Genomic DNA, 24,916 nt, shown 5'->3' with positions numbered 1-24,916 from the left:
TTCTAACAAGGAACAGAACAGAGCTCTGTAGCCCAGCTTGAAATTGGTGTTACTATGATAGGTGATTATATATTTTATATATATATATATATATAATACATTTAAAAATCATAATCACCTATCATAGTAACACCAATTACTATGACACTCAGGACAAAATCTTGTATTTGTTTTTTTTTTTCTGTTTTTTTTCCCATTGCGTTAAAATTTCATGACAAATGGACCAAAATTACTTGGAATAAATCATTTTTCATTGATTTCCAGGAAGAACGTTTTCTTCTTTTGTCCCATCAGTGATACTAGTTGTTTATACAGTACTGTGCGAAAGTTTTAGGCACCTATGGAAATAAGCCAAAACAAAAAAGCAGTTTAATTGTAAGTATTTGCTCAGAAACAGCTGTAATACAATATAAATAGTTCTTTTATGTGTGTTAATATACTTCCTTAACCCTTTCCAATCCACTCCTTGTGGCAGCCCAGTATTGTTTGTAATAATCATTCAGTACATCAAATTATTACCTCATTTTGCTGATAAACCCTAAGTGCGTGTAGATCTGTATAAACGTTTTAGGAGGTGTTCTGTGCTGTAACTGCTGTGTGTTTCTGTGCTTGTGGACCTGCCGTGCCGCGTGTTTTTCTCATCGAGGTGTTCCCCAGCTGGGAGGCATTAGGCCTCTTCCTCCTCTCTCGCTCTCTCACTCTCTCGCTCTCTCTCTCTGTGTCTCTCTCTCTCTCTCATACTCTCTTTACCATCTGGAGCGTGTTTCAGCCATCATACGCGCACACACACTCCCTCACATACACATGTACATACACTAACACACTCAAAGAGGCGCTTACATGCATATTTACCCACAATTAGATGTATACTCTGATAAATGTGCATAAACTTCCATCTCTCTCTCTCTTTCTGTCTCTCTCTCATTCCCCCTCACAGTCACACGAGCATACATGCCACGCACAACTCCAACCACATGTGTGTGTGTGTGTGGCTTTTTGAAGCCGTTCGGGTGCGGGGGCGCCTTTTAAGGGGCGTCCAGCTTTTATGAATGAGAGCCAGCAACCACCCCCCCATCCCTCTTTTCTTCCTTTTTTTCCCCCCTTCTTTTTCCTCTTTTTTTTCTTTTCTTCCCTTTTTAACAAGAGTCCAGCTCCATTGTTCATTTACATTAAGCATATGTTAGGAGGAAGTTAGGTAGACCGTGTGTGCGTATCTGTGTAACAGAGCACATCTGGGTCCCTGCAGCTGCAGCCTCCATTCGAACATTACCCACCAAAGCCCCTTTATCTTTCTGCTTAATAAGAACAATAACGAGAAGGCATTAAATGTCTGCCTTTCAGTCTGCAGGTTTGAGGTTCACCAGGACTTTTATCCCTTAGAAGTCGCAGTAATTGACGGTGATTTTAAAAGCACGTTGTGGATTTAAAAATGGAGAAATCCTGCTGAGAGTGCAGATTCTAAACGTTCAGTTCATACCACGTTTGTGCTTGTGAGAAGAAGAGGAGATATTTTATTAAGTTGGCTTGACAAACACCTTAGCAAACACCTGAGATAACTAACAACGGCCTAGCACATTAGCAGCCACCTGGGAGAGCATAACAACGGCCTAGCAACACCTTAGCAACAACCTGAGATTCCCTAGCAATGACATTATCAAGCCAACTTGAAGTTTGTTGACAATTTCCCTTTCTAGTTATAATTTTAGTGCTGTTAACACATTTTGTAGTTTGACACTTCAGACTGTCTGTAGTTATGAAGGCTGAAGCTTCTCTTTAGCTGAACAACCCCAGAAAAATGCAATTAATTGCAGTTACTTACATTTTCGACAGACTTAATAATTACATGTTCGTAGTATAGAAAAATGCCCAGTAAGGGCAAAATAGACTCTCATTATAGATACACAACAATAAAACACAAAAACATTTAACGACGACTGATTTAACGTAACGTGTGCTGTCTTGTGATTTGCTTGAATGCATTCCTGTGTCTTTAAAACTGGAATTTGACCACAGCTCAGTGTGCGTTTGGGTATGTGCTGTTCTCTTCAGCTCTATCAGAGATGTTTGACTGGCTGGATGAAGCTCTACTGCCAGCTTCCCCCTGTTAAACGTATTTGTTTTGGAGCTTGAGGTTCGGAGATTCAAAGAACACGGACAGGCTTCCGATGTTTCTAGCAGCGTTTGGTTTGTTCACGTTCCTCGGGGAACGCTTTGTCATTTGCATATCTCTGCAGCTGATTTCTAGCAATGTTCAAACGGCTTCTCTGACAAGTACATCCTAAATGCTCTAAGGTCTTATCTCTTCTGATAAATCCCCTCCTTTGAAGTTGAGGTCTTTTGGGAGGGGAAAGCATTTTTAGAGATGCATTTGTTAATGTCTTTTTTTTTTTTGACAGAAACTGCCCACATAAGCCTTTCATTTTTATAGTTAACAGTATGTCAGTGTCATGAACCTTATAAGCAAGTTGGTAACTCTACATACGGCTTTCTTGACAGCTGACACACACCTACATAATCATTCATAAAGGCTTATTAGAACAAGCGTTAGTTGTCATAACACTTACTGAAGTGAAATGACGATTTAAAATTGACACAAGCAGAGTTTGACAACTGACGCTTGTTGGAATAAGCCTCTCTAAATGTTTATCTAGGTTTGTCATTTGTTATGAAAGTCTTATGTAGATGTCATGTGGCCTAATGAACACTGCCTTTCTAAAAGGTGTTACATACTGTTGTGTGTTATCTGCCATTTCTACAAAGGTGCTGCAAAAGTGTTATTTTTAGAAATACCTTATGAAACCATAAGGCACTGCAATGGCATTGAAAATTCTGTTTATAGGGTTGCATTTGATGATAATCATTGCTGTTGGCCTTTGCAGTATCAATAACGCGGATGGCTACTTGTGCCCTCTGTGCAGAGCATAGTACTATTATAATTGCAGTGCATATCTCACCTGTAACAGGTACCATTATTATTGCAATGCTAGTATTCCGTCCATATCACGCAGTCATTGTTATGAGCGCGTGAGCTGTTCTGCAGAGCAAAGTTCCTAATAATAAGCCGACATAAACGTCTCCCTGTTCATGCAGGTGCGAGACCAATTGTGGTCGATCATAATGGATTCAGTGGTGCCCTCAGACAAAGGCAACTACACCTGCTTGGTGGAGAATAAATACGGCAGCATCAACCACACCTACCAGCTGGACGTTGTTGGTGAGTTAACCTATTTTCCACTTTTTATTTCACCACTTATTCATTGCACTTCATTTCACCTGCTTGCGTCATGATTCACATAAGGTTTCCTGCATAGAGAGGCTGTTTCTTTAGCCTGTGTTCCCCAGGTTTTTGTGGTCTGCACTCGTTGTAGTGGACTAGGGCTGGGTATCCAAATTCAATGCTCTTTACTTTAATACTACAGAGTATCAAACCTTCTGTCATTCAGTACCAAATTTCAATACCTTTTATGGCCTTCTGCACTGGTGAATAGGGTTCACGTTGTGCTCAGGCCATAATGCTGATATTTTAGGTTGCCTTGGGAATGTTTGTGAATGTTTGTTTGGTTTCCTCTGCAACCTGATTACCGTCTCTCGTGATAAGAGCGGTTGCAGTGTTCTGTAAATTATATATTAAGCTTAATCCATGTTAATGTTGCCCTGCCCTCAGAATATCTGTGTACAGGCCTGTGGAGACCTAACTAGTGGGTGGACATTGGCAGTGACTGAATTTGTCATTAGGTTTTTCTTTTTTTGAGTGCTTTTTTTTAAGTTCTGAAACATTTTGATAGTGAACTGTGTCTTGTTTAATCTTACGTCCTGCCGGGCTTTAAATCACTGAATCGATTGCAGCCCTTTGAGGCTTCAGCTGATTAGCAAGGTAGTTGATGATCTCGAAAGAAGGGGCTGAGAAGCTGTGCACCACATTAGCTCTGTTTAATCAAATGCGAGTGCGAGTTTGCCATGTAGGTAATGCTGTGTTGGTTCAATAGCGTTAATGGCTAACACGGCTGTGCTGGAGTAAACAGATGTAATGGTGGACCCTTCAGACTGTGCGTGTGCGAGTGAGAAAGAATGTGTGCAAATGGCGTGTCTGTGTCAAGGACAGACACATGCCTAATATTGATGGTGCCCATCGAATGGGACACTGGGAAGATGAAGCGTGTTTATTTGCTCGGCTCGTGAGTGTGTTTTTGTCAGGGTGAAGTCAGAGCAGTTGGAATAAATTAGTACCAGGGTGCTGATAGGCTGGCACAGTTGTGATTTACGCACATTGCAAGTAGACAATAAATCAAAGCCACACCCCTCTGGACTCGAATCTGCTTAAAACAGGCCATGACATCACTTACCCAAATAACAATACACCCAAACCCTTTTAGAGGAATAGTTCAGTGAAACATCAAATCAGTTTGCTTGTGTAGTTTTGTGCCAGCTATGAAGCTAATGTAGCTAAAAAGTAATTGAAGATTATACCCCACCAATTAGCATTACACCTGCCTCAAACCACAATAAGTAATTCTACATAGTTGTGGCGTCTACATAAGCCTTTCTGACGTAAACCTACTTTAACGTTTAGGCTGATTACATCATGCATCGGTTGTCAAAGTCTGATTTTGTCGATTTCAAATTTCATTTCACTTCAATAAGTCAAGACGTGTTTGTAAATGTTTATGAAGGCTGTCAAGAAAGGCTTTTTCAGGTGTCGTGTAGCTGCTACTTTTTTCATCTAAGCAACATACTTTTTTTCCATTTTTGTAGATAACGATGTGTCATACAGTGTCATAAACAACATAAGCGAGTCTGTTTGAGGTTACTTAACAAGCCGTCAACTGTTATGATTGATTTAAAGGGGTATTACAACATAAAACAACTAGCTTTTTAGTATGTTATTTGTCAACTAATGTCATTCTGTAGTGCCTTATTGCATCCCTCACACTTAATTTTTTTCGCTACACTACCCAGCATGCATTGTATGCATGCCAAACTGATATTTGGCTTGCTAACAGCAACATTAGCTATCTGGCTTCCTTCTGCATTATTACGATACAAAAAAAAAAGACACATTTCAATTAGCCCACCCTCAAAAATCACGATTGTAGTTTTTCAAAAGTTTCTTCCACCATCAAGATATGTCATCAGCAGGGGATTTCATAGTCCTTAAACTGGAAAAATGTTACTCTACACTATCATTTCACAGCTGTATGATTACAACAGATGTGGAAATGGCTAAATTTTTCTATTTGGTTGGAGTACCCCTTTAAGCATGTAGTTAGCACAGTATTAAGTGGTGGCTGTAAATGTCCAGAGAAAAACTAAAGAAATAAACAAGCTTCATGAGCAGCTGCACTCCAGAACTTTCTTTAACCCTGCAGCAGCAGCGGACTACAGTTTCCAGTCGCTTCCATCAGATTGGCACGCTTTGGAGTCGCGGTCACAGTCTGAAGGTTCAAAGATAGTCTCCATAGACTGTGTGGGAGATTATCATGGGATAAGGGATCAGTGTAATGTGTGGCTTTAAGCGGAGTGTGGAATGTGACTGAAGTATTGAAGACTTTCTGTGTGCCAAGGAGGTGTTATTTATATAGTTACCTCCTCCCAGACTGTTAAGTAGTGGAATGACCGCAGTGGCCCTAGATGAGCAGTATTAAAATGGGGCAGAATTCGAGCAGACTGTAATCTAATCTTAAGATAGTCTCACTGTAATGCATAATTGTTGTTGTTGGCTGTTTTTAAGCTGTTATTTTCACAACTAACGCTGTTTTTGCCTTCCCCCCACCCCTGTGTGTGTGTGTGTGTGTGTGTGTGTGTGTGTGTGTGTGTGTTCCAGAGCGCTCCCCCCACAGGCCTATCCTGCAGGCCGGCTTGCCTGCTAACCGGACAGTGGTGGTGGGCAGTGATGTGGAGTTTGAGTGTAAAGTCTTCAGTGACCCTCAGCCCCACATACAGTGGCTCAAACACATCGAGGTGAACGGCAGCAAAGTGGGAACCGATGGACTCCCCTACGTTCGAGTCTTAAAGGTGAAAACCAGCACATTTTTTAAAAATCTGCCTGTACTGAAGTTCGTTTTCAGTAGTCTGGAGTTAAAGGAATGCTCCAGCGTTTTTCAGCATAATGGTTGATTACCGTAGACAATCATTTAAACATGTTTCCCTATACTTAGAAAAGAACAGAAAACTTCACTCATAATACGTATAATAGAATCTGATGGGCAGCTGCTTCAGCTTTTCAAAACATTTTTTAAGTTTTAAGAACAGTAATACACACCAAAATGATTGTCTGAGCTAATCAACCGTACGCCACAGTTGAGGCAGATAGAGATTAGGTTTAAAAAAAAAACGTTAGTGTTCCTTTAACAATCAGGTTTGGAATGTCTAGGGAAAAGAAGTGACCAGCCAGAACAGCGTCTGGTATGGTAAATGTTTAAAAAGGACTGCCAGGTGTTCTGGGGGAGAAACACTTCTAACAGCATGTATTAGGTCTGTGAGGCGTTGTCTCAATACCAGAATTTTGCCATTGATAGCTTTAATGAGTGCTTAATGCCAGAAAGATATATCAGTATGTAAAACCCGATGAACATCCAGTGTTTATTGGATTGAAAACAGTATGGACATTGTTACAGCGTAAAGGGGAATGCCACCTATTTTTAAAAATTTTGGCACATATTAATTATGAAGATGTAAACATAGTTATTGCAAGTGGTTCATTGTAAAATGTGCCATTCTAGAGAAATTTATGGAGTCAGAATTACGAACCAGACAGCAGTAGCATTTAATGCCTCTAAAAGCTCCTTCACAGAAAGCTAGAATGTGAAATTTACTTCTTTACATCTTAGTGATACAATTATATAGAAATGTTGAGAAATTGGTGGCATTCCCCTTTAACAGAGTGCTGAATACAACACCGAAGTAGTAGCCTGTCTAAAGGGCCATCATACGTTTTTCCTTTTTTTTTAATGTTTTTTTTTAAGCACTGCTTGTGATGTTTCTCTGGGTTTATGTACCAACAAAGACCACAGAAATCGATGGCAGATGACGTGGCTTGAGGTTTACATTGAGAAATCAGCCAATATAAAATCTAAACAGACAAAGCGCTTATAGTCTGTCACGTCTGTCAACTTTTAGTAGCTAAATCGTAAAGCTCAAAAAGTTTGAAGAGTTTGTCAGCTGATACCAAACATGATTAACTCGTTAAATGATGTTGCAAGTTTTGTTCTACCAAATCTATACAAGTAGAGTGTAAAATGAACTTCACTGTGACTCAACGTCTGCATGAAGGGTAAAGCTGCTCTGCTGTAGGCAGTAGTTTGGACACAGCTGGTCAAATTGTGTGTTTTGTTTAAGACCTTCTGCACATTTGAATGCACAGTTGCTGTTTATTTGCTGAATTTAACATACTGGGGGGAAAAATGAAACATTAAATGTTGCCTGTGCAAAAGAAACATTTTAAACTCAGGAAACTTATTTTTCTTATTTAGATAATCAAGAAAACATCATTTGAACTTGTAATTGGTTCAACCTTTTGCACAAAACTGTATATGTAAAAGTGTTGGTTTTGTGACATCATAAAAACTTTAACAGTGTTTGCTCCTTTATTTCATGAAAGTTCAGAAAATCTGATTGATATTGGCTTTTTCTGTCAAATACAGAGCTGAAGGTATTGTGGTAGAGTGATGATTAGTTTATGATGTTACATAAAAAGGATTGAAACTTTGATATTTCATACAACGGTCGGCCAGAGGGACCACCTTATTTGCTTGAGCAGGACTAAAGTCAAAATTGTCTGACCAGGCCTATTTTGTCATGAAGTAGGTACAGCTAAACTACATCATGGAACAAAGTACTGAAGATGAGTATCACAATGATGTGTGTTTTCCTCCATCACAAATTGGTTTTGGTTCTTTTCAACAGAGAACTTTGTTTGATACTTTCTGCCAAATTGCACCGTCTGCGGTGAACAGTTCTCTCCGGAAACCGAGCCGGACGAGCAGCGTTCGAGGGGGAAAATATGAGCCGCGTTCTTGGCAAATCATAATCCACTTTAGCAGCGGAAACGACCCACTTTGCACTTTCTTGTCCCACGCTGGTCACCGTGGTAACCTGAAGTGACAACTGGAGTCTGGGTGACGTTTACCTTGACCTCTGACCTCTGTTTGACCTCCGCAGCACTCTGGGGTCAACAGCTCGGACACGCAGGTGCTGACCCTGTACAACGTGACGGAGGAGGAGAGTGGGGAGTATATTTGTAAAGTGTCCAATTATATAGGCCAAGCCAACCAATCAGCATGGCTCACCGTCACTAAACACGCCTCCACAGGTAAAGCACCGCCTACAGGAGCCTACATGGGACAAAACAGCAGACAGACAGATGGACACAGTTGGACAGACAGACAGAGAAGTTAGCGAGTAGTTAGGTGCCAACATTAACACATCTCTCCCTCCCTCCCTCCTTTTTTTCCTCGGTGCCCCGGACCGTGAATGATGCCATGGAAAAACCCAGCAGAGCTGACTGGAAGCGTTTGAGCTTTCATTTATATTGGACTCACTCTTTCTTTCTTCATCCCGCTGGTTCCCTGTGCCCTCCTAATAAGGGAACGTAGCGCTCCCAGTGCTTTCGCTCGCCCGGCCTTCAAACAGTTTTACTGTGGGTTAAAGACCAGGCTTGTCTGAATTCCTTCACCTGGCTGTTTTTCCACCAGTCATCTTCTCTCTCTCTCTCTCTCTCTCTCTCTCTCTCTCTCACGCTCTCTCTCTCTCTCTCTCTCTCTCTCTCTCTCTCTCGCTATTTCTGTTTCTCACTTCTCTGTTTCTCATTTCTTTCTCTCTCTCTTTCTTATTTCTTTCTTTTGTCCATTTCTTTCTCTCTCTCACACTCTCTCTCTCTTGCTCTCTCTTTCTCATTTCTCTCTAGTTTTCCCTCTTCTCCTTTCTTATCTTTTGCCCATTTCTTTTTCTATCTTTATTTTTCTTTTTCTTTCTTTCTTTCTCTCTCGCTCTCTCTTTTTTCTCATTTCTCTCTATTTTTCCCTCTTCTCCTTTCTCATCTTTCTCTCTTATCCCATTTCTTTCTTTTTCTTTCTTTCTTTCTTTTTCTTTCTTTCTCTCTCTCTCTCTCTCTTTCTCTCTCTCTCTCTCTCTCTCTCTCTCTCTCTCTCTCATTTCTCCCATATTTCTTTATCTCTGTCACTCTCACACTCATTCCTGTCTCTTGTTCTCTTCCCCAAATTTTTCTTTCCGTATAACTTCTGCCTTTTTTCTTGTCTTTTGTCCTCATCTCTTTTTTCTCTTCCTTTCCTCTGTTTTCTTTTTCTCTTTTGTTTCTCTCTCTATTCCTTGTTTCTCTTCTCATTTGTCCCATTTCTTTCCCTCCCCTCTCTCATTTTTCCCATATTTCTCCCATATTTCTCTTTCTGTTCCTCTCTCTCATTTCTTTGTTTTTCTCCCCAGTCTTTTCTTCTCTCATTTCTCCCCTCTCTTTCTCTCGCTCTCACTCTCTGTCTCTTTTATCTTGTTGTCCTTATTGTATGTTTACTTGTCCTGCTTGGTTTGTTTGCCAGCGGTTTGCCAGTGCCTTACTCTCCTCCTCTGTTGTTTCTGTTTTCTGTCTCTGTCTTGTATTTTACTGGCCCCTCTCGAGTTCCCTCTCTGCTGGGTAGAGTTCCATGTAGCCCATCTCGTGCATGTAGAGATGGACTCTAGGGTGGTCAGGTGGGTGAATGTCCACCCCCCTGCCTCCAAATTTGATTCCTCATCCCCAGGTGTGGGTTTCTTTGGCAGGTGGAGCAGTTCCTTCCTACTAACCAGCCTCTAGTCATCATCTGCAGGGTCGTCGCTGGAGCCAGCATCCACCGGGAATATTATTACTTCTGTAAATAAAGGTGGAAGGAAATGTGGAATTCTGTCTCCTTCCGTGGATACTCCATCTTCAGTCTCTTTGTCTTTCTGGGTGCTTTTTCTGAAGAACTGATCTTTCCCACCTCCTCTCACGTCTCTCTGTCTTTCTCTCTCTTGGGTTTATTTCTGGTGTTCTCCTGCTTCATCCTATGGTTCTTCTCTCTTAGACAGCAGGCCTCAACACCACGGATAAGGATATGGAGGTGCTGCAGCTCAGGAATGTGACTTTAGAGGACGCGGGGATGTACACCTGCTTGGCTGGCAACTCTATTGGCAATTCCCATCACTCTGCATGGTTGACTGTCTATGAAGGTATCTATGGTTCTTTTGGTGCTCTTTTTCGGTTTTCTTTTTCTTTCTATCCATCTGTCCACTAGCAGTTCACACAAAACGCCCACACTCGGTCGCAACACTGTGGTCCAGTAATAACAGGGGGAATTCCACCAGTTTGTCCACCAATTCCACCAATTTTTCAAGATTTCTTCCTTTGTAAATCATTAAGATATATGAGTCGTTTGATGTGAATTGTGCTATTGTAGAGAAACTTACCAAGTCAGATTTGGGGCCACAGAAAATCTTTTTTTTTGTCTTAAGATACGACAAGTCAAGATAAGATTTTTCAGAAATTCGTGTTACAGAAGCAAATCTGATTTTAATTTAGGAATCTTATTTTACAGCATCCCAAGTTACTTGACCTAAGTCAACAATCAGTTGTCATGTCTGTTACCTAGCAACCGACCATACACGCGCAGCTGAAATGTAAACACGTAATCAAAATAATCACGTTAGCTACATTAGCTAACATTAGCTCCCATTACTGGTGTAAAAAATGTCAAAAAAACTAAAGTGCGATTAACTTGCAGTTAGGAATATTGTGACGGCACTTTGTGCTGTTTTTCCAGAGCGTTGCCACTCTTCTGTTTCCCGAACACTTTAGCCGACCGCGTTAACATTATTACTATGCTAGTTATAGTGAACTGTGCTGCCTGTCACTGCACAAAACAATAGAAACAGACAGAAGTTAAGACAGCTCTGGGGTTTATCTTAAAGTTAGGACAGAATTTAGGAAATTTAGTCTAGTTAGGATGTTTCTCCAATACTGTTTTCTTATCTGGAGTTAATGGATTACGAACTCAAGAACTGTTATTCTGTAATCGCTTCTGTCCTAAATTCAGTCCTAACTGAAGTTGTCGTGGTGATTAAAGATAGGATTTCAGGCGTAAGAAATTTCTGTAATGACCTCTAAAAACTAAGTTGTAATTAGTACTTAAAATGGTTACGAATACAATGTGTAATGCCTTGTTTTACAACAGTTTTGAGGTATGGTTTTGTCCTAAAATGTATTCTTTCCTGCCAGAGAGGTGTTTACAGAACATAAGGCAAAATAGTCCCCAAAGAAAACTTATTTTTTTGCAGATTTAACACTTTTTGCTGTGATCAACATTACATATAAAAAAACCCTCAGGCTCATGTAGGTTTGTTGGTAACTTTTATAGTAAAAAAATTGCTATATTTGATGGCGCATTTCACATCAAGCCGCTCTGCGTGACTATTTACAGCTCAACCACTGAACTGTGGAACAATGTTGAAAAATGGGTCTAATTCCCTTTTAAAGACCCAATCAGAAGTTGCTGCAGCTGCCATTGCCTTCACAGAGGCTTTCAAGCAATAACAGTGTTGTAAGCCTGAAACCACCGAAACATACAATAGGTATATTTACCCTACAGCTAGTAAACTCCAGACTGTTCCGTGAGTGGCCGTAATGCTGGTCTGGAAGTATTTGATTACTGTTTGGGTCCTTAATGAGGAGGTTGATATGGATGAAACGTGAACTGAGATTGAGTTTACTTGTGGTTAACCCATTGCGGTCATTGCAAGCTATTGTTGGCTTTTTCCTTTACTTTGGCCCAGTGCTTGAGTTTCATCATAACACCAATACTGGTTGTGTTGCGGCCGAAAGGGTCCCATCCTGTGTGAAAGCCACTTCCTCTGCGTGGTTTGACCACTCTTACATGATGTATGGAAGACGGTGGAACCACGATAATATTTCTTCTTCTTTTCCTTTCTGTTTAAATGGAACTAATGAGCCAAGTCCAACTCCTTTAACCACTAAACAGAGTATGAAGTTCTTCTTAATTAGAGCTGTTCTCAGAATTTGAAGCCTCTTGAATAGCAGTGCTAGCACAAAGTGTTGGTGTTTAAAGGAATACTTCAGTATTTTTCCACCTAATCTGTATTTGTTGTTTGTGTCACGTACAGTCGGTTACCACAAATAAGGTTTTTGAAATGTGTCCTTGTATAGAATTAAAGGAGCAAAATCTGTTGACTCGAAACTCACTTATACCCAATGGGCAGTTGCTTCAGCACTGACCTCTAAGTTTTTTGTTTTTTTTTATTTTTATTTTTTTTTCCCCCCCCTGGTCCTTTCTAAGTACAGAGAGAAGTATTTAAATTATCTGTGGTAACTGACCGTATGTTTTGGGTACAGGAAATATTATGTTGAAAAATGCTGAAGTCTTCCTTTAATGCATATTGACCGTTGGATAGATATTGGATTTGGCCTGGCTTGGTTCCATTTTTAAACCTTTCATTTTCGGATTCTACTAATTTAATACATTTCTTTCAAAGTAACATCTGTGTTAGGCCAGATTGACAAAACTACCAAAGAGCAGGCTATGCTGATGTCATTTCCTCTTACGAAATGAATACCCAGCATACTCTTTGGGTTTGCTTGGATAAACGATCCCTAGAAGGGAGCAGATCCATTTCTTGCATCGGAATGGATTCGGTTTATCAAGCTGTTTGTCAATCAAAGCCTCAACACTGGGAAAATTGGATACTTTTGTGTATATGGTGTTGGTGTTTGAACTAAAATGGGGTTTAAGTACCTGTCTCTTACTTCCAAGTCTTCACATTTGCTTTCCAATAATGCCTTAGATGGGAAAAGAACAAGGTTGCCTATAGAAAACATCCAACCATTACACAACAGTACAGTTACTGAGGTTAAGAGCACATTTACTTTTTCATATATTTTTAGCATTAGTTCATATTAAGCATTCATTTAATTGATCATAATGTCGTATTTTTGTCTGGAAATATATCTGTATTGTTCATTATGCCTGTTTTCCTGAGTGCATGTGTCCAGTTCTATTAACCAGAGCCTTAAGGCTAGAGAAAATTGCTTCCTTAGAGTAAGAAACGGCTTTATCATCCAGATTTATCATGTAACATTAGCCCATGACCTAGCTAGCTGATTATGCACTGCTGACATGTGCCATCTCATGGAATAGAGTACAGCTTCCTGGCCAGCGCATGCCAATGAATGTAGTTTATTTTCTCGCTTCTAGTTTATCTTAAATGCCAACCTTAAATCAAGTTACCTTCTTTTCTGCTTATGTAACAGTTTACATAGGACATTTTAGTCTTATCTGGAGGTGAAGGCTGCCAAGTGTCATGAGCAGTAGTTTCCTTCTCTCCGCCGGTGCATAAGCAGAAGAATGCGGGCTGAAACCCGATGCTTGAAAGACGTGATTATGGTGCTACAATAGGAGTTTGTGCTCTATGCAATGTGGCAGTCATGTTAAAGGCTCTGAGCACTTTTTTCCACCCCCCTCTGTGTTTGTTTGAGTGTCTTTGGGTGGGTTTTGATGGTGTTGTTTTGGAGGACGGGTGTGTGATTTGGGTGTGGTGGTTGTGTGTATTCATAAGAGCGCTTATGCTTTGGACACATTAGCATAAAGCAAGGGTCCTGACCTCACTTTTGGAGGGCCAGTGTAAATGCGGCACTGTGAGTAAATGAAACAGTTCTGGAAGCCTGAAAGCCATGTTCATACATGGTCTATCCGAAAGGAATTCAGGGAAGTAGGAAAGTGCTCATTTGCACACAGCAGCCAGCAAATGCACTGGCTCCTCCAGGAATGTGGTTGTAAGCAAAGCACACTTTGTAAACCAAAAAAACATTCCAGTGGCTCAGAGATGGAGGTGTCAATGTCAGTAAAGATCAATCCGTTCCATAGTTTAATGTCTCCCAACCTTGGTTCTGGAAAATTTCTGCTTTTAGGATCGTAAATGTCTGAGTTTTTTATGATTGGATTCAGTTCCGGATCTTTAGGAGGTTGTTTAATATGTTGTGAAGTCTCAAATTTCACCACAATTAGATTTTTGCACAATTTAGGGCTTGGACAATGAGAAATATTGGAAAAGCGATACATCAGAACAAAATTATCACAAAATATTGATATTTTTCCAAAAACAGTTATGTTACGGTTGCGTTTTCAGCGCATCTAGCACTGTTTCCATTTATGCCTTATGGTATTTTCCCATTAAGACTACTTTTTACAGTTCAAAGCAAAAAAAAATCTTGATCTTTCACACCTGAGTTCATGGATGCTCGTGATCCGTTCATTCTTTTTAACATAAGGAGCTCAGAGCTGAAACCATTTCTCTTAATTACACCACACAGTGCCTGTTTCGTAAGTTTGCTCGTCATGCTGTTTAACTTTTTTAGCAGAATGGGCTGTTACCAAATTTCTGTATGCCTGGCTAGAATTTTATTTTGGTCAAAAATGAGCACATACTTCATTGAATATGGTCTGGTATATTAGCTAATTCACAAGCCCTTTCTGAGCTGAAGTGGGCATACAAGAGCAGGGAAAACTCAGAACTATGAAAATATGGATTCCAGGACCAGGGTTGGAAATCATTGCCATGATGGATCTGGTTTGGTCCTTTATGAACATGGTCCCTCACCAATGACGGACCAGTACAGCTACGGATATCTTACTGTTTGTCCTTGTGCCACGTCCCGCATGGTTTTTCCCTCCGAGCAGCTGTCCCTCCAACGCCGCTGCCCAACCAGACGTACCTGGAGGTCCTGATCTACTGCGTGGGCTTCTTCCTCATCTGCATGATGGTGGTGATCGCTGTGCTGGTCAAAATGCACAGCACAGCCAAGAAGAGCGACTTCAACAGCCAGATGGCTGTCCATAAGCTGGCCAAGAGCATCCCACTGCGCAGACAGGTAACAGAAAGTAGATAGGGGGTTTGATCTACTCTACCGCTAAACATGTATTCTTTGTTTACAAGTGCGATAAATGTGTTACTATATGAAATATTCAGTGCACAAATACTTGATTATGGAACATGCTTGTTGAAGTTTTTTCTACTGATTCAGTTGGTTTGATTGTTTTGGGTCTGCTGAAGGTAAGTGAGAAAAGATCAGGCTCCTCAGGTCTGGTGTTTTGGAGTTTTAGGAGTAGAAAATTGCAGGTTTGTGAGTAGTAATAGGCGCTAAAATAACAGTAATTATTAAGATCACACTTTTATAGTTGTATACAAAAGTTTGGGCAAATTAGATGATTCTGTGATTTCTTAAGTTGAAATAAGTGAACACATCCTCTACACAGAAAACACTTGGGCATTTTAATGCACAGTTACTGTTTATTTGCTGAATTTGAAGAAAAACTAGCTAGCAAGTTTTTTTTCAGTGTCGAAATTATGGAAGTTAAAAAGGCGTTGAGTTTCAGGTAAAAATCTGTGATTGCAGCGAAAAAAAAAAAACATTTCCTTTTATCAGAATAAGCCTTTGCATTAGGAATTGCTTATACTAATTACAGGAAATTATCAGTGTCAAACGATATGGGGAAAAATAATTTGTGATAACATTTTAGAGACATTGCCTAGCCTTACTTGTTTAAGTATACAGCTCCTCTAATACTATAAAAATCATAATTCGCACATGTAAACTCAGATGTATGTACATGCTATCCAGTGGTGTTGTATGGAGAGTAAGTTGGAAGTGTCTCTGTGCAGGTGTCTGTGGACTCCAGCTCATCTCTGCACTCCGGCGCTATGCTGGTCAAACCCTCCCGACTGTCCTCCAGCGGCTCCCCCATGCTCTCTGGAGTGTCTGAATACGAACTACCCCAGGACCCCCGCTGGGAACTTCCTCGAGACAAGTAATGCACCCATCTGCATACTCCTACATATATACACAAACAGCTCATCTTAAGTTGGGGGCTCCTTGCTTTCCTTGGTCACAGCCATTTATTTGCTTGGAAATTCGTCCAGTATTTCTAAATGTCTATATAATTCAAACATTAAGATGCAAACTGTCATTCCGAGTGGTCTAAAATCAAGAGTATAATTCTGGAGAACCTTACTGAGTCAGAATTTGCTCAGTGGTGGTGATGGGGACCAAACTTGTTTAATGCCTCTAAAGTCTGTCTTACGGAAGGTTTCTTACATGAAATGGTTATGAATATGAACATTTTGTGATACTTTTGAGACAAGATTTTGGCCTAAATCTGTGTTTTAAAAAGCCGTTCATGTTTGACAGGTACATGGAAAGGGTTGTAGAATAAAATAGTCCCAAAAGATTTTACCATACCATTACATATAAAACATATAAAATAAAATGGGTATATTTGAATTATACACATCACAACGTCATTGTAGACGTGGTTCCTATCGCCACAGTTAATAATAAAAAAAAGAAGTCGGTCAACTCTGTACAGTGAGCTCTTTCACATCAAAGTAGTCTGAATGACTCTTTACGTTTTAACCATTGAATTATGCAGAAATGTAGAAATATCAGTGGAATTTCCTTTTTAGACATATTGAAGACTTAGGTGCCCTCAGGGCTTTGGGAATGTACACTAAGCAAGTTTAGAAGGACAGAAGGTAAACTCTTTGGAAAACAAATAGGCTTTGGATTTTTCCATACAGCCAGGTAACACGATTACTGAAGTACAGTCAGCAGTGAACATATTGAATCTGATCTAATATCTCTCTCTCTTTCTCTCTCACTCATTCAGACTGGTGCTTGGAAAGCCTTTGGGTGAAGGCTGCTTTGGCCAGGTGGTAATGGGAGAGGTTCTGGGCATGGACAAAGACAAACCCAACCGCATTACCAAAGTAGCTGTCAAGATGCTTAAATGTGAGTGATTTTTTACGCACCTGTTACAGTAAACCGATGCCTGAATTTGGGCGTGATGGAACCCAGATGTTGTTCTTCTCCAAACAAAACCTGATTAGGGGAGTCAGTGTTTAGGTCTAGATGACACTTCTGTTTTTTTTTTCCCTTTACGATGATGATGTTTTCTCAGGAGCATAAACTTGGACTGAGTCATTCGGCCTCATTTGTATTCCGCAGTTGTGCTGCCGCATCTTTTCCTCTCCTGCCTTTAGCTGTGTGGGTTTTTTCTTTTTTTTTTTTTTTTTTTGTAGATGCTGCACACTCGCATCCCCCACTTTATGTTTTTTTAGCTTACTAATGGCTGGAGTCATTAGAACACTTGCCCAGTTCACATTAGAGCCGCTGCTTTCTGCACCCAGAGCTGAAGACGGCTACAAATCAGCCTTCATATCGCAAATGGGTTGTAATGGGTGGCAACATTCATTGATGAATGATAAAGAAATGCCATTTAGTTAAATTCTTCATACTTCCAACTTGATGTCTTCCCTAATCCCACGTACATTACATATCGTATTTCAGTCATATTAGACTCAGATGTGCGCTTCTAATGTGCTTGCTGTTGGCACTCAGAGCAAGAGAGTGGTGGATAATGATGCTTACGACAGGCCTTGACTTCAAATATTTGCCAGTCTTTATAAAGCAGGAAAAGTCATCCGGCTAATATGGATGTTTGTGCTATATGGGCTCATATTCCTGTGCTGTGATCTGTGAATGATTTTAAAGGAACTAAAGTTTTATAGAACCCCCAAAAACATGCTTAGTTTCGAAGAATTCAGAAGTTAATAGGAGTGTAGAAATACTGATGCATTGATCTGAAGGTGATGATTCAAATGCAATGTTGAAAGTAATTCTAATGATACATATTTAATAATATGTGAACTAATTTAATTGTTTAAATATGTAAAAATCCCCCAAATACTACTGTAAAGTTCTATATTCAGTATATTTTTACAAACAATGCAAAATCGTCCCAAAATGATTAGATGAAATAACCACAAACATAAAATAAATTAATTTATTAATTAACTTCAGATGAATCTTTTTCTTTTCTTTTTTTTTTTCTCTTGAAAAAACCAGCCTCAATTATATCATCGCTTCCAGCATCTTTCTGGGCTTAAAGGTTGAAGTTTGCGTGACCTGTCACTTCAGGATGAATGTGTTAAGTCTTTTTGCTTCTTCCTTTTTTTAGCTGATGCCACAGAGAAGGACCTGTCGGACCTTATCTCTGAGATGGAGATGATGAAGATCATTGGTAAGCACAAGAACATAATCAACCTGCTGGGAGCCTGCACACAGGACGGTAAGAGACTTTAATTTCATGACTGAATGATTTATAAAGCATTAGGCCTGCGTCAGAGCCAGTCCAGAGACTATAACAAAATAGATCTGATGATGCACTTGCTATTTTTCCACTGACTTTTATGAAAATTATTCGTCATATGATGTTTTTGTGTGTTTCTGGAGCTAGAATTGAAATGACCTACCACTGCTACGCCCACACATGCATTTTGTCATAGCAGCTGGAACAAGCTTCACAGAATGGTGGCAGAAATCCCATTCAACCTAATGAGAAACTGTAGTGCACAACAGAGTTTTAGTTAAATGAATAAACCCCACAAACTTAATAATGTTAATTAAGTTACAGGTGATATGTTTAGCTGAACGTTTTCCTTTTATGTAATGTTGGCCCACTATGAGAAATAGTTTTTTTGATCGCTGGTGTTACCTTTGATATGCTACTAATATTGCATTTAAATTATGCAATTAAAAAACTATGTAGGTAAGAAGATAATTATTTGATTTTGAAGCATTTGAGGTCTCGGGCTATTAGCTGAGAGGTTCATAGTTTGTTTTGAGTTGACGTGCATACTTGTACGTATGAAAAATTAATTGGTTTTAAATCGAAATCACCTCTTGAAAGAGTGCAATTTTAAAACTGCAGCTCTTGCAATTTAAATTGTAGCCTACATTATCAACATCGTCATAAGAGAAGAAGTTTAACCAAATAACAAATAAAAGCTTGTAAACTATGTGTAGTTGAGTTGGACCAATCAGAAGCTTGCACCGGTTTCTTCACAGCTGCAACCAACCATGTCAGAAAAAGTGGATTGTGAAGAAGTGCTTGTGCTCCTGGGCAAAAAATAGGCCTGGAGCTTGATTTATAGAAAATGATAACCATTTAGATTGCAGTTACAATACTGATTCAGAAAAATCGCAGTGAAGGCTTTGTGACATGATGCGATACAACATTTGGATGCTGTCTTGCTTTTAGAAATAGGTGTTTGCATAACTGTAGCCATGCTGCGATAGCAAGAGGTATAGGCTACAATGGTTTCTTAGCTAACTAGTAAAGCTAAAAGAGCTAGCTAACAAATGCTGGTGACCTCAATCAGATGTTTATCCTTAAAAGCCTTGTTTACGTGACAGAAACACTGCCTGATCTATCTTAAGTGTTACGTTTCACACGCATGCCACATAAAAAGAAATCAAAAATAAACACAACAGCGTCTCAGTTTGAATGTGATTTCAGTCAATATTCTGTAAAGACTGTCGAACCTTAAAAAAAGCCACAATGAAAGAACACATTTGTGGGTGGAGCATGAATAGGTTTGTTTCTCCTAGACAAAAAAATAAGGATCTATCTGATCTAACCTTTTTCCCCCAAATACAGGAGCGTCACATTGTTCAGCGCTCTGTAAGGTGCTCATGCATGATTATGGCCTCTTTCAGGTCCACTTTACGTCATAGTGGAGTTTGCCTCCAAGGGAAACCTGCGCGAATACCTGAGGGCCCGTCGTCCCCCGGGGATGGAGTACTGCTACAACCCTGACCAGGTGCCTGTGGAGAACATGTCCATCAAAGACCTGGTGTCCTGCGCCTACCAAGTAGCACGCGGCATGGAGTACCTGGCATCCAAAAAGGTAAAAATCCCTATTCGTATCTGTTCAAGCGGGAGTTAAACATACGCAGAACATACTCAGAACTCCTCTCCTCCTGCTCCACTGTGTCATATTAATTGTGTGTGTATGTGTTTGTTCATTCAGTGTATCCATAGAGACCTGGCTGCTCGTAACGTCCTTGTAACTGAGGACAACGTGATGAAGATAGCAGACTTTGGCTTGGCCAGAGACATTCACCATATTGATTACTACAAGAAAACCACCAATGTGAGTGTTCCACCATGCACTGATCATCAGTTTGAATTTCAGTTGCTCTAGAGCCAAACCCTCACTCTCTTGCACTGAGCTGTTTTATGGGCTTTTCCTGTTTTTGGACGAGCTCTTGAAAGGCTTCATAATTCAAAATTTGAATTACAGTAGACAAAAAGCAGACACATGCAGAATGGGGTCACAGCTTCTATTTGTGCCAAAGCGAGTGATCAAAGGCCTTTTCACACCATTTTACAGACCAAAAAAAGTCAAGTTTTGAAAATGTAATTAACACTGATGCCAATCTGTTGGCTCATTTTTATACTCAAACTCCACCCCACCCACACAACTCCTACATGAACCAGTGAAAGTCCAAGTGCTTTTTATTGAACTTCTTAGCAGAATGGACTGTTAATTCATGTCTGCGTCTTTAAATTACACTCTTTATAAGAAAAAAAAAACTTTATCAACATGCATTATATATTAAATATGTGCATTATGACTGAGAAGACCTCTCAACGACATAATTAAACTATAATTAAGAAAAAATACAGCTTTTTGTGGCGTTTTCCTGGCTGTATGTCTACATTAAGTAAAACCAGAGCTGGAGTTTTGGATAACTGCTCGGACTACAGGACACTCATGCATACAAAATGAAGAGAAACAAAAAACTATGAATTCTGTTTCATGGCTGTTAAAAATAACTACTGATAAACCAATAAGCAGCCCCAGCTGCAAGTATGACCCCTGTTTAGCATTACTGATCTATCTTAAGTAGAGACAGGCGATACGAAGATATTTTATCGTTATCATGATAAATTTTGATATTACACTGACCAACTGCATGGTTTATTACAAAGAGAGCATAATTAGTCCTGGAACTGTATTTAGTGCAGTGCTGGGTGTACTGGAAACACAATTAAAATCACTTCAGTTTTTGATGGCAGTTTTTAATTGGGGCCCTACTATTGCATTGTGTCTGGCAAAATATTGTAATGTGTATCTTAAAATTGTCATTTTTTTCCATATCCCTCACCCCTAATTCCAAGTAATAGATCTGATCAGTACTGACTGAATCTATCTCACTGCAGGGCCGTTTGCCAGTGAAGTGGATGGCTCCAGAGGCTCTGTTCGACCGTATCTACACCCATCAGAGCGACGTGTGAGTGTGCTTTTCTCTTCAGTCATAACTCTGAACTCAGTAATAGTACGTATGCATACTGTTAATGCACTAGTTTAGATCCTAATGCTGAAATGTCGTGTCTATCTCTGTTGCAGGTGGTCTTTCGGGGTGCTCCTGTGGGAGATCTTCACTCTGGGCGGTTCTCCATATCCAGGTGTTCCTGTAGAGGAGCTGTTCAAACTGCTGAAGGAGGGCCACCGCATGGACCGCCCCTCAACATGCACCCATGAATTGTAAGACTTCATATTTATTCAATAAATGGATGCTCAAAGTTTGATTTTTGTTTTTGTCCCCTCTCACCCCTGGGGGGTGGCCCTGTTACGATATGCTCCTTTCTAAATGCTCCCTCTCTCCACCTGTCTATCTGTGTAACTCTTTCTCAGGTATATGATGATGAGAGATTGCTGGCACGCCGTCCCGTCTCAGAGGCCCACCTTTAAACAGCTCGTGGAGGACCTGGACCGCACTCTCTCAATGACATCCAATCAGGTGAGTTCTTTGCTGTCAGTTTGTAACCATTTTCAGTAACACTTTACTGAAAGGCATAATTCGTACGGCTGCATAGTTACTCAAATAAAAGCTACATTTTGACTTATTCAGCTTATTCCAACAAGCATAAATTGTCATAAATGCTGCTTTAGTCGGTTTCACCCATTAAGTGTTACGACAGCTGATGCTTGTTGGAATAAGCCTTTCTAAATGTTAGTCATCATAAAGATTTAAGTAGAAAAAAAAGTGTCATTTCGGCTATTTTTTAAGAAATGTGGGCTAATTTGCAATCATCAACATGTAAGCGCATCTGAAGGTGGATTGATTTTGAAATGTTTGATTATTTGAATACTTTTTCATTTGTATTCCATCAGTTTATTTATTTATATTTAGTTTTCTAATAATTTTTGACCCAAAAAAATTCTTGGTCCATTTTTCAAATGTAGAAATAAAAACTTGTTTTTTTTTAAACTTGAAAAAAAAAAACTTGTTTTTATTTTCTGTATTCCACCATTGTGTAAATGGTTCCTCCAGTCACATTTATGAGGAATTTTAACCAATCACATTGTAGTAAAATTGAACTGTGATAAAATTTAATTGTGTTGTCACATATTTACAGCTCTGTGTACTTTCTTCTGTCTTTTGCTCAGGAATATCTAGACCTGTCCGTGTCTCTGGACCAGTATTCTCCCAGTTTCCCCGACACGCGCAGCTCCACCTGCTCGTCCGGTGAAGATTCAGTCTTCTCCCATGACCCCGGCGCTGACGAACCCTGTCTGCCAAAATTCCCTCCTCATCCCAACCGCGGGGTGGCCTTCAAAAAGCGCTGAGCACACACCTCCTGTAGTGTGTGCTACACAGCTGGACTTCACTCATGAACTCATAGAAGATAGTGCTTGACTATAGTGCACACTGCAGAGTGGATGAGTACGGTTCGGGACACAACTCGCATTCAAGACTTTTACAGATAGCCTTATACAGCTAGGAGAGCATCGGCTAATCATTTACAGACACCCCTCAGCTGTTGGTGTGGACAAGCTTTAGGGCACTTGGAACAGATTTTATGCATCTGGAAGGAGAAAGTTTTTTCTTTTTCTTCCCCTGGACTTGAAAAAGGGCAAGAAGATGTGGAAAGGGGAAAAAATTGCTGACTGGTACGAGTATTTTGGATATTTTTCATTGCTAACAAACAAGGACCTTTCTTTCATTGTGTCTTTCTGTCTTTTCCCCCCAGACAAAAAATTCCTTTTAAAAAATGCTTATTTCACTTACTGGACTGTCAAAGTATTCTAACAATGGATTGTTACAACAGTAAAGTCATTTCATTTGAACAATGACTTTCTTGTAAATACAGTTAGAAATTTATAAATATGAATATATATTTACACTTTACTCTTATTTTTATTACCCTAATTGATTTTGTTGCTTTTTTGTACCTGGATGTCCAGTGATTGTTTTGGAGTTGTTTTTTGAACGGGACAAATGTCCAGAAGAGTTTTGACATGAAAATATGCTAATATTCTATGAACTGATCTGATAGCTGGCCAGTTTTTACTGATTCTCATTTTTGTTTTGTTTTGTTCTGTTCTGTATCGTTGATGCAGGTAAGCTAATGTAGCTCAGACCCGCTGCTAGCTTTTCGATGGCATTCGCTCCATCCTCAAGATAACTAGTTAAGCTACATAATAGTACGCTACTATTGTTTAGTAGAAGTCATTCCCACTTGTAGTGGTTGCTCTTTTCTTCTGTATTACAGTAGTCGGCATCTCAGAGTGGTACTTTTCGGTGGTTTTGTCTTAAGGTACTTGTCTTAAGATTTATGAAAAAAAATAAAATACCCTATGAATAGAAATATTTCTCCAAAAATCTGGTAAAGGAAAAAATAAACAGCTTAATATGTGCCTCCGGGAATTGTAAAAGGCTTTGACCATGTAATGGATTGATTGACTGTGCATAAAAGCAAAGACACCATCCTCCTCGTAATGGGGAAAGATTTGCAGATCACTTATGTCACTGTAAAAGGATTACATTAAATAAAATGCTATTGAAAACCAAGTCAGAGCTTTCAAAGTTTGAGACAAACTTCATAAACAACCTCATAAATATCTGTTTCTCGAGTGAGTCTACATCATAAATTATATTAGGGACACCAAGGCAGCCCATGTTCCATCCTCTCTTCGGTTAGTGCTGGTTTGCGAGGCCGATTAAATATGCTAATGCAAGCCGCTTGCTGCCGAGAGCCGAGGCTAGCCGTTAGCGTGTTATTTATAGCAGGGTGAATGACTGCACTAGTGAGACGCTGGGCTCATGCGGACCCATCAATCAGGGGCCACTTTTACCAGCGGCTACTGGCTCCCTACCAGCAACTGATGCATCAGCCGGACAACTTCCTCCCTTAGCAACGGACAAGCGCGCCTCAGCCAAGTGACACACTCCTACCCCGTTGTCCAGTATTAGCTTTTACAGCCACGACCATCAAAGGTTGCCAACGAGACGCCTGTAAGAATACGGCTGAAGGTTGTGGGAGCAAAGGAGAGCCTTTAAATTTAACAAGTGTCAGTCCTTGAGAGGTGAATATACAGGGTGTTTTATTAGACAGTAGCTGTATTTTATAACATACTATCATGAAATGGAGCCGCTCGATATGGGATGGTTAAACAATGCTGGGCAATATATCATGTACATGTGATGCCTGACAAGGTATTGTCCCCACTATCATGGGGAAAATCTGATTTCTGATTTTATATGTGAAAACTAAACTGCAAAAACAGCCCATTTTGAATTTATTACAGCTGTGATGTCACAACACGTTTGCATATTAACGCCCAGGCTGAAGTAGTGAGTGTTGTTGCATTTTAGCCCAAATTGCTTTCTGAATCAGAACAATACAGGTGCCCAATCAGAACAGGGGTCATGTGCATGTATCAGTTTTAAAGGCATAATAACTAGAAAGGGAAAGTTTGCAAACAAACTTTACGTTGGCTTGAAAAGGCCAGCGATTTACATTAAAGCGTGAAAATGGTGGAGGACTGTTGATGGTTGCTAAAGTGTTGCTTAAATGTTGCTGTGCAGTTGCTATGGTGTTCAAGGTGGTTGGTCCAGTGTTGCTAGGTGGTTCCTTTGCTATTAAACACACTGGAATCTAAAATCCACTGCTTCTTTAAATTAACTGCCACCTTAAATCCATTGCAACCTTACATCCACTGCCACTTTAAATTCACTGATCCCTTAAAT

At 39.9% G+C, this 24,916-nt stretch overlaps 1 protein-coding gene across 3 annotated transcripts in view; it reads left to right on the top strand.

Annotated features, from left to right (window-relative positions):
* fgfr1a (fibroblast growth factor receptor 1a) overlaps positions 1-23,737 on the top strand; it is a 54,007-nt gene extending 30,270 nt beyond the window's left edge. Inside the window, exons 6-18 of one of the 3 annotated variants that reach the window (XM_036578537.1) lie at positions 3,091-3,214; positions 5,822-6,012; positions 8,158-8,308; positions 14,715-14,905; positions 15,697-15,842; positions 16,701-16,822; positions 18,051-18,161; positions 19,592-19,782; positions 19,906-20,028; positions 21,102-21,172; positions 21,289-21,426; positions 21,577-21,682; positions 22,333-23,737. In XM_036578537.1, coding sequence (XP_036434430.1) covers positions 3,091-3,214; positions 5,822-6,012; positions 8,158-8,308; positions 14,715-14,905; positions 15,697-15,842; positions 16,701-16,822; positions 18,051-18,161; positions 19,592-19,782; positions 19,906-20,028; positions 21,102-21,172; positions 21,289-21,426; positions 21,577-21,682; positions 22,333-22,512 — 1,845 coding nt within the window. In that variant the 3' untranslated portion in view covers positions 22,513-23,737. Of the gene's footprint in view, positions 1-3,090; positions 3,215-5,821; positions 6,013-8,157; positions 8,309-10,052; positions 10,198-14,714; positions 14,912-15,696; positions 15,843-16,700; positions 16,823-18,050; positions 18,162-19,591; positions 19,783-19,905; positions 20,029-21,101; positions 21,173-21,288; positions 21,427-21,576; positions 21,683-22,332 lie in introns of all 3 variants that reach the window. The other 2 variants (XM_036578536.1, XM_036578538.1) reach the window with 2 other exon arrangements.
* Positions 23,738-24,916: the final 1,179 nt, after the last annotated feature.

The sequence above is a fragment of the Colossoma macropomum genome, unplaced genomic scaffold (genome assembly GCF_904425465.1).
Source record: "Colossoma macropomum unplaced genomic scaffold, Colossoma_macropomum, whole genome shotgun sequence".
Taxonomy (NCBI): domain Eukaryota; kingdom Metazoa; phylum Chordata; class Actinopteri; order Characiformes; family Serrasalmidae; genus Colossoma; species Colossoma macropomum.
This window is presented reverse-complemented; position numbering and strand designations above follow the sequence as displayed.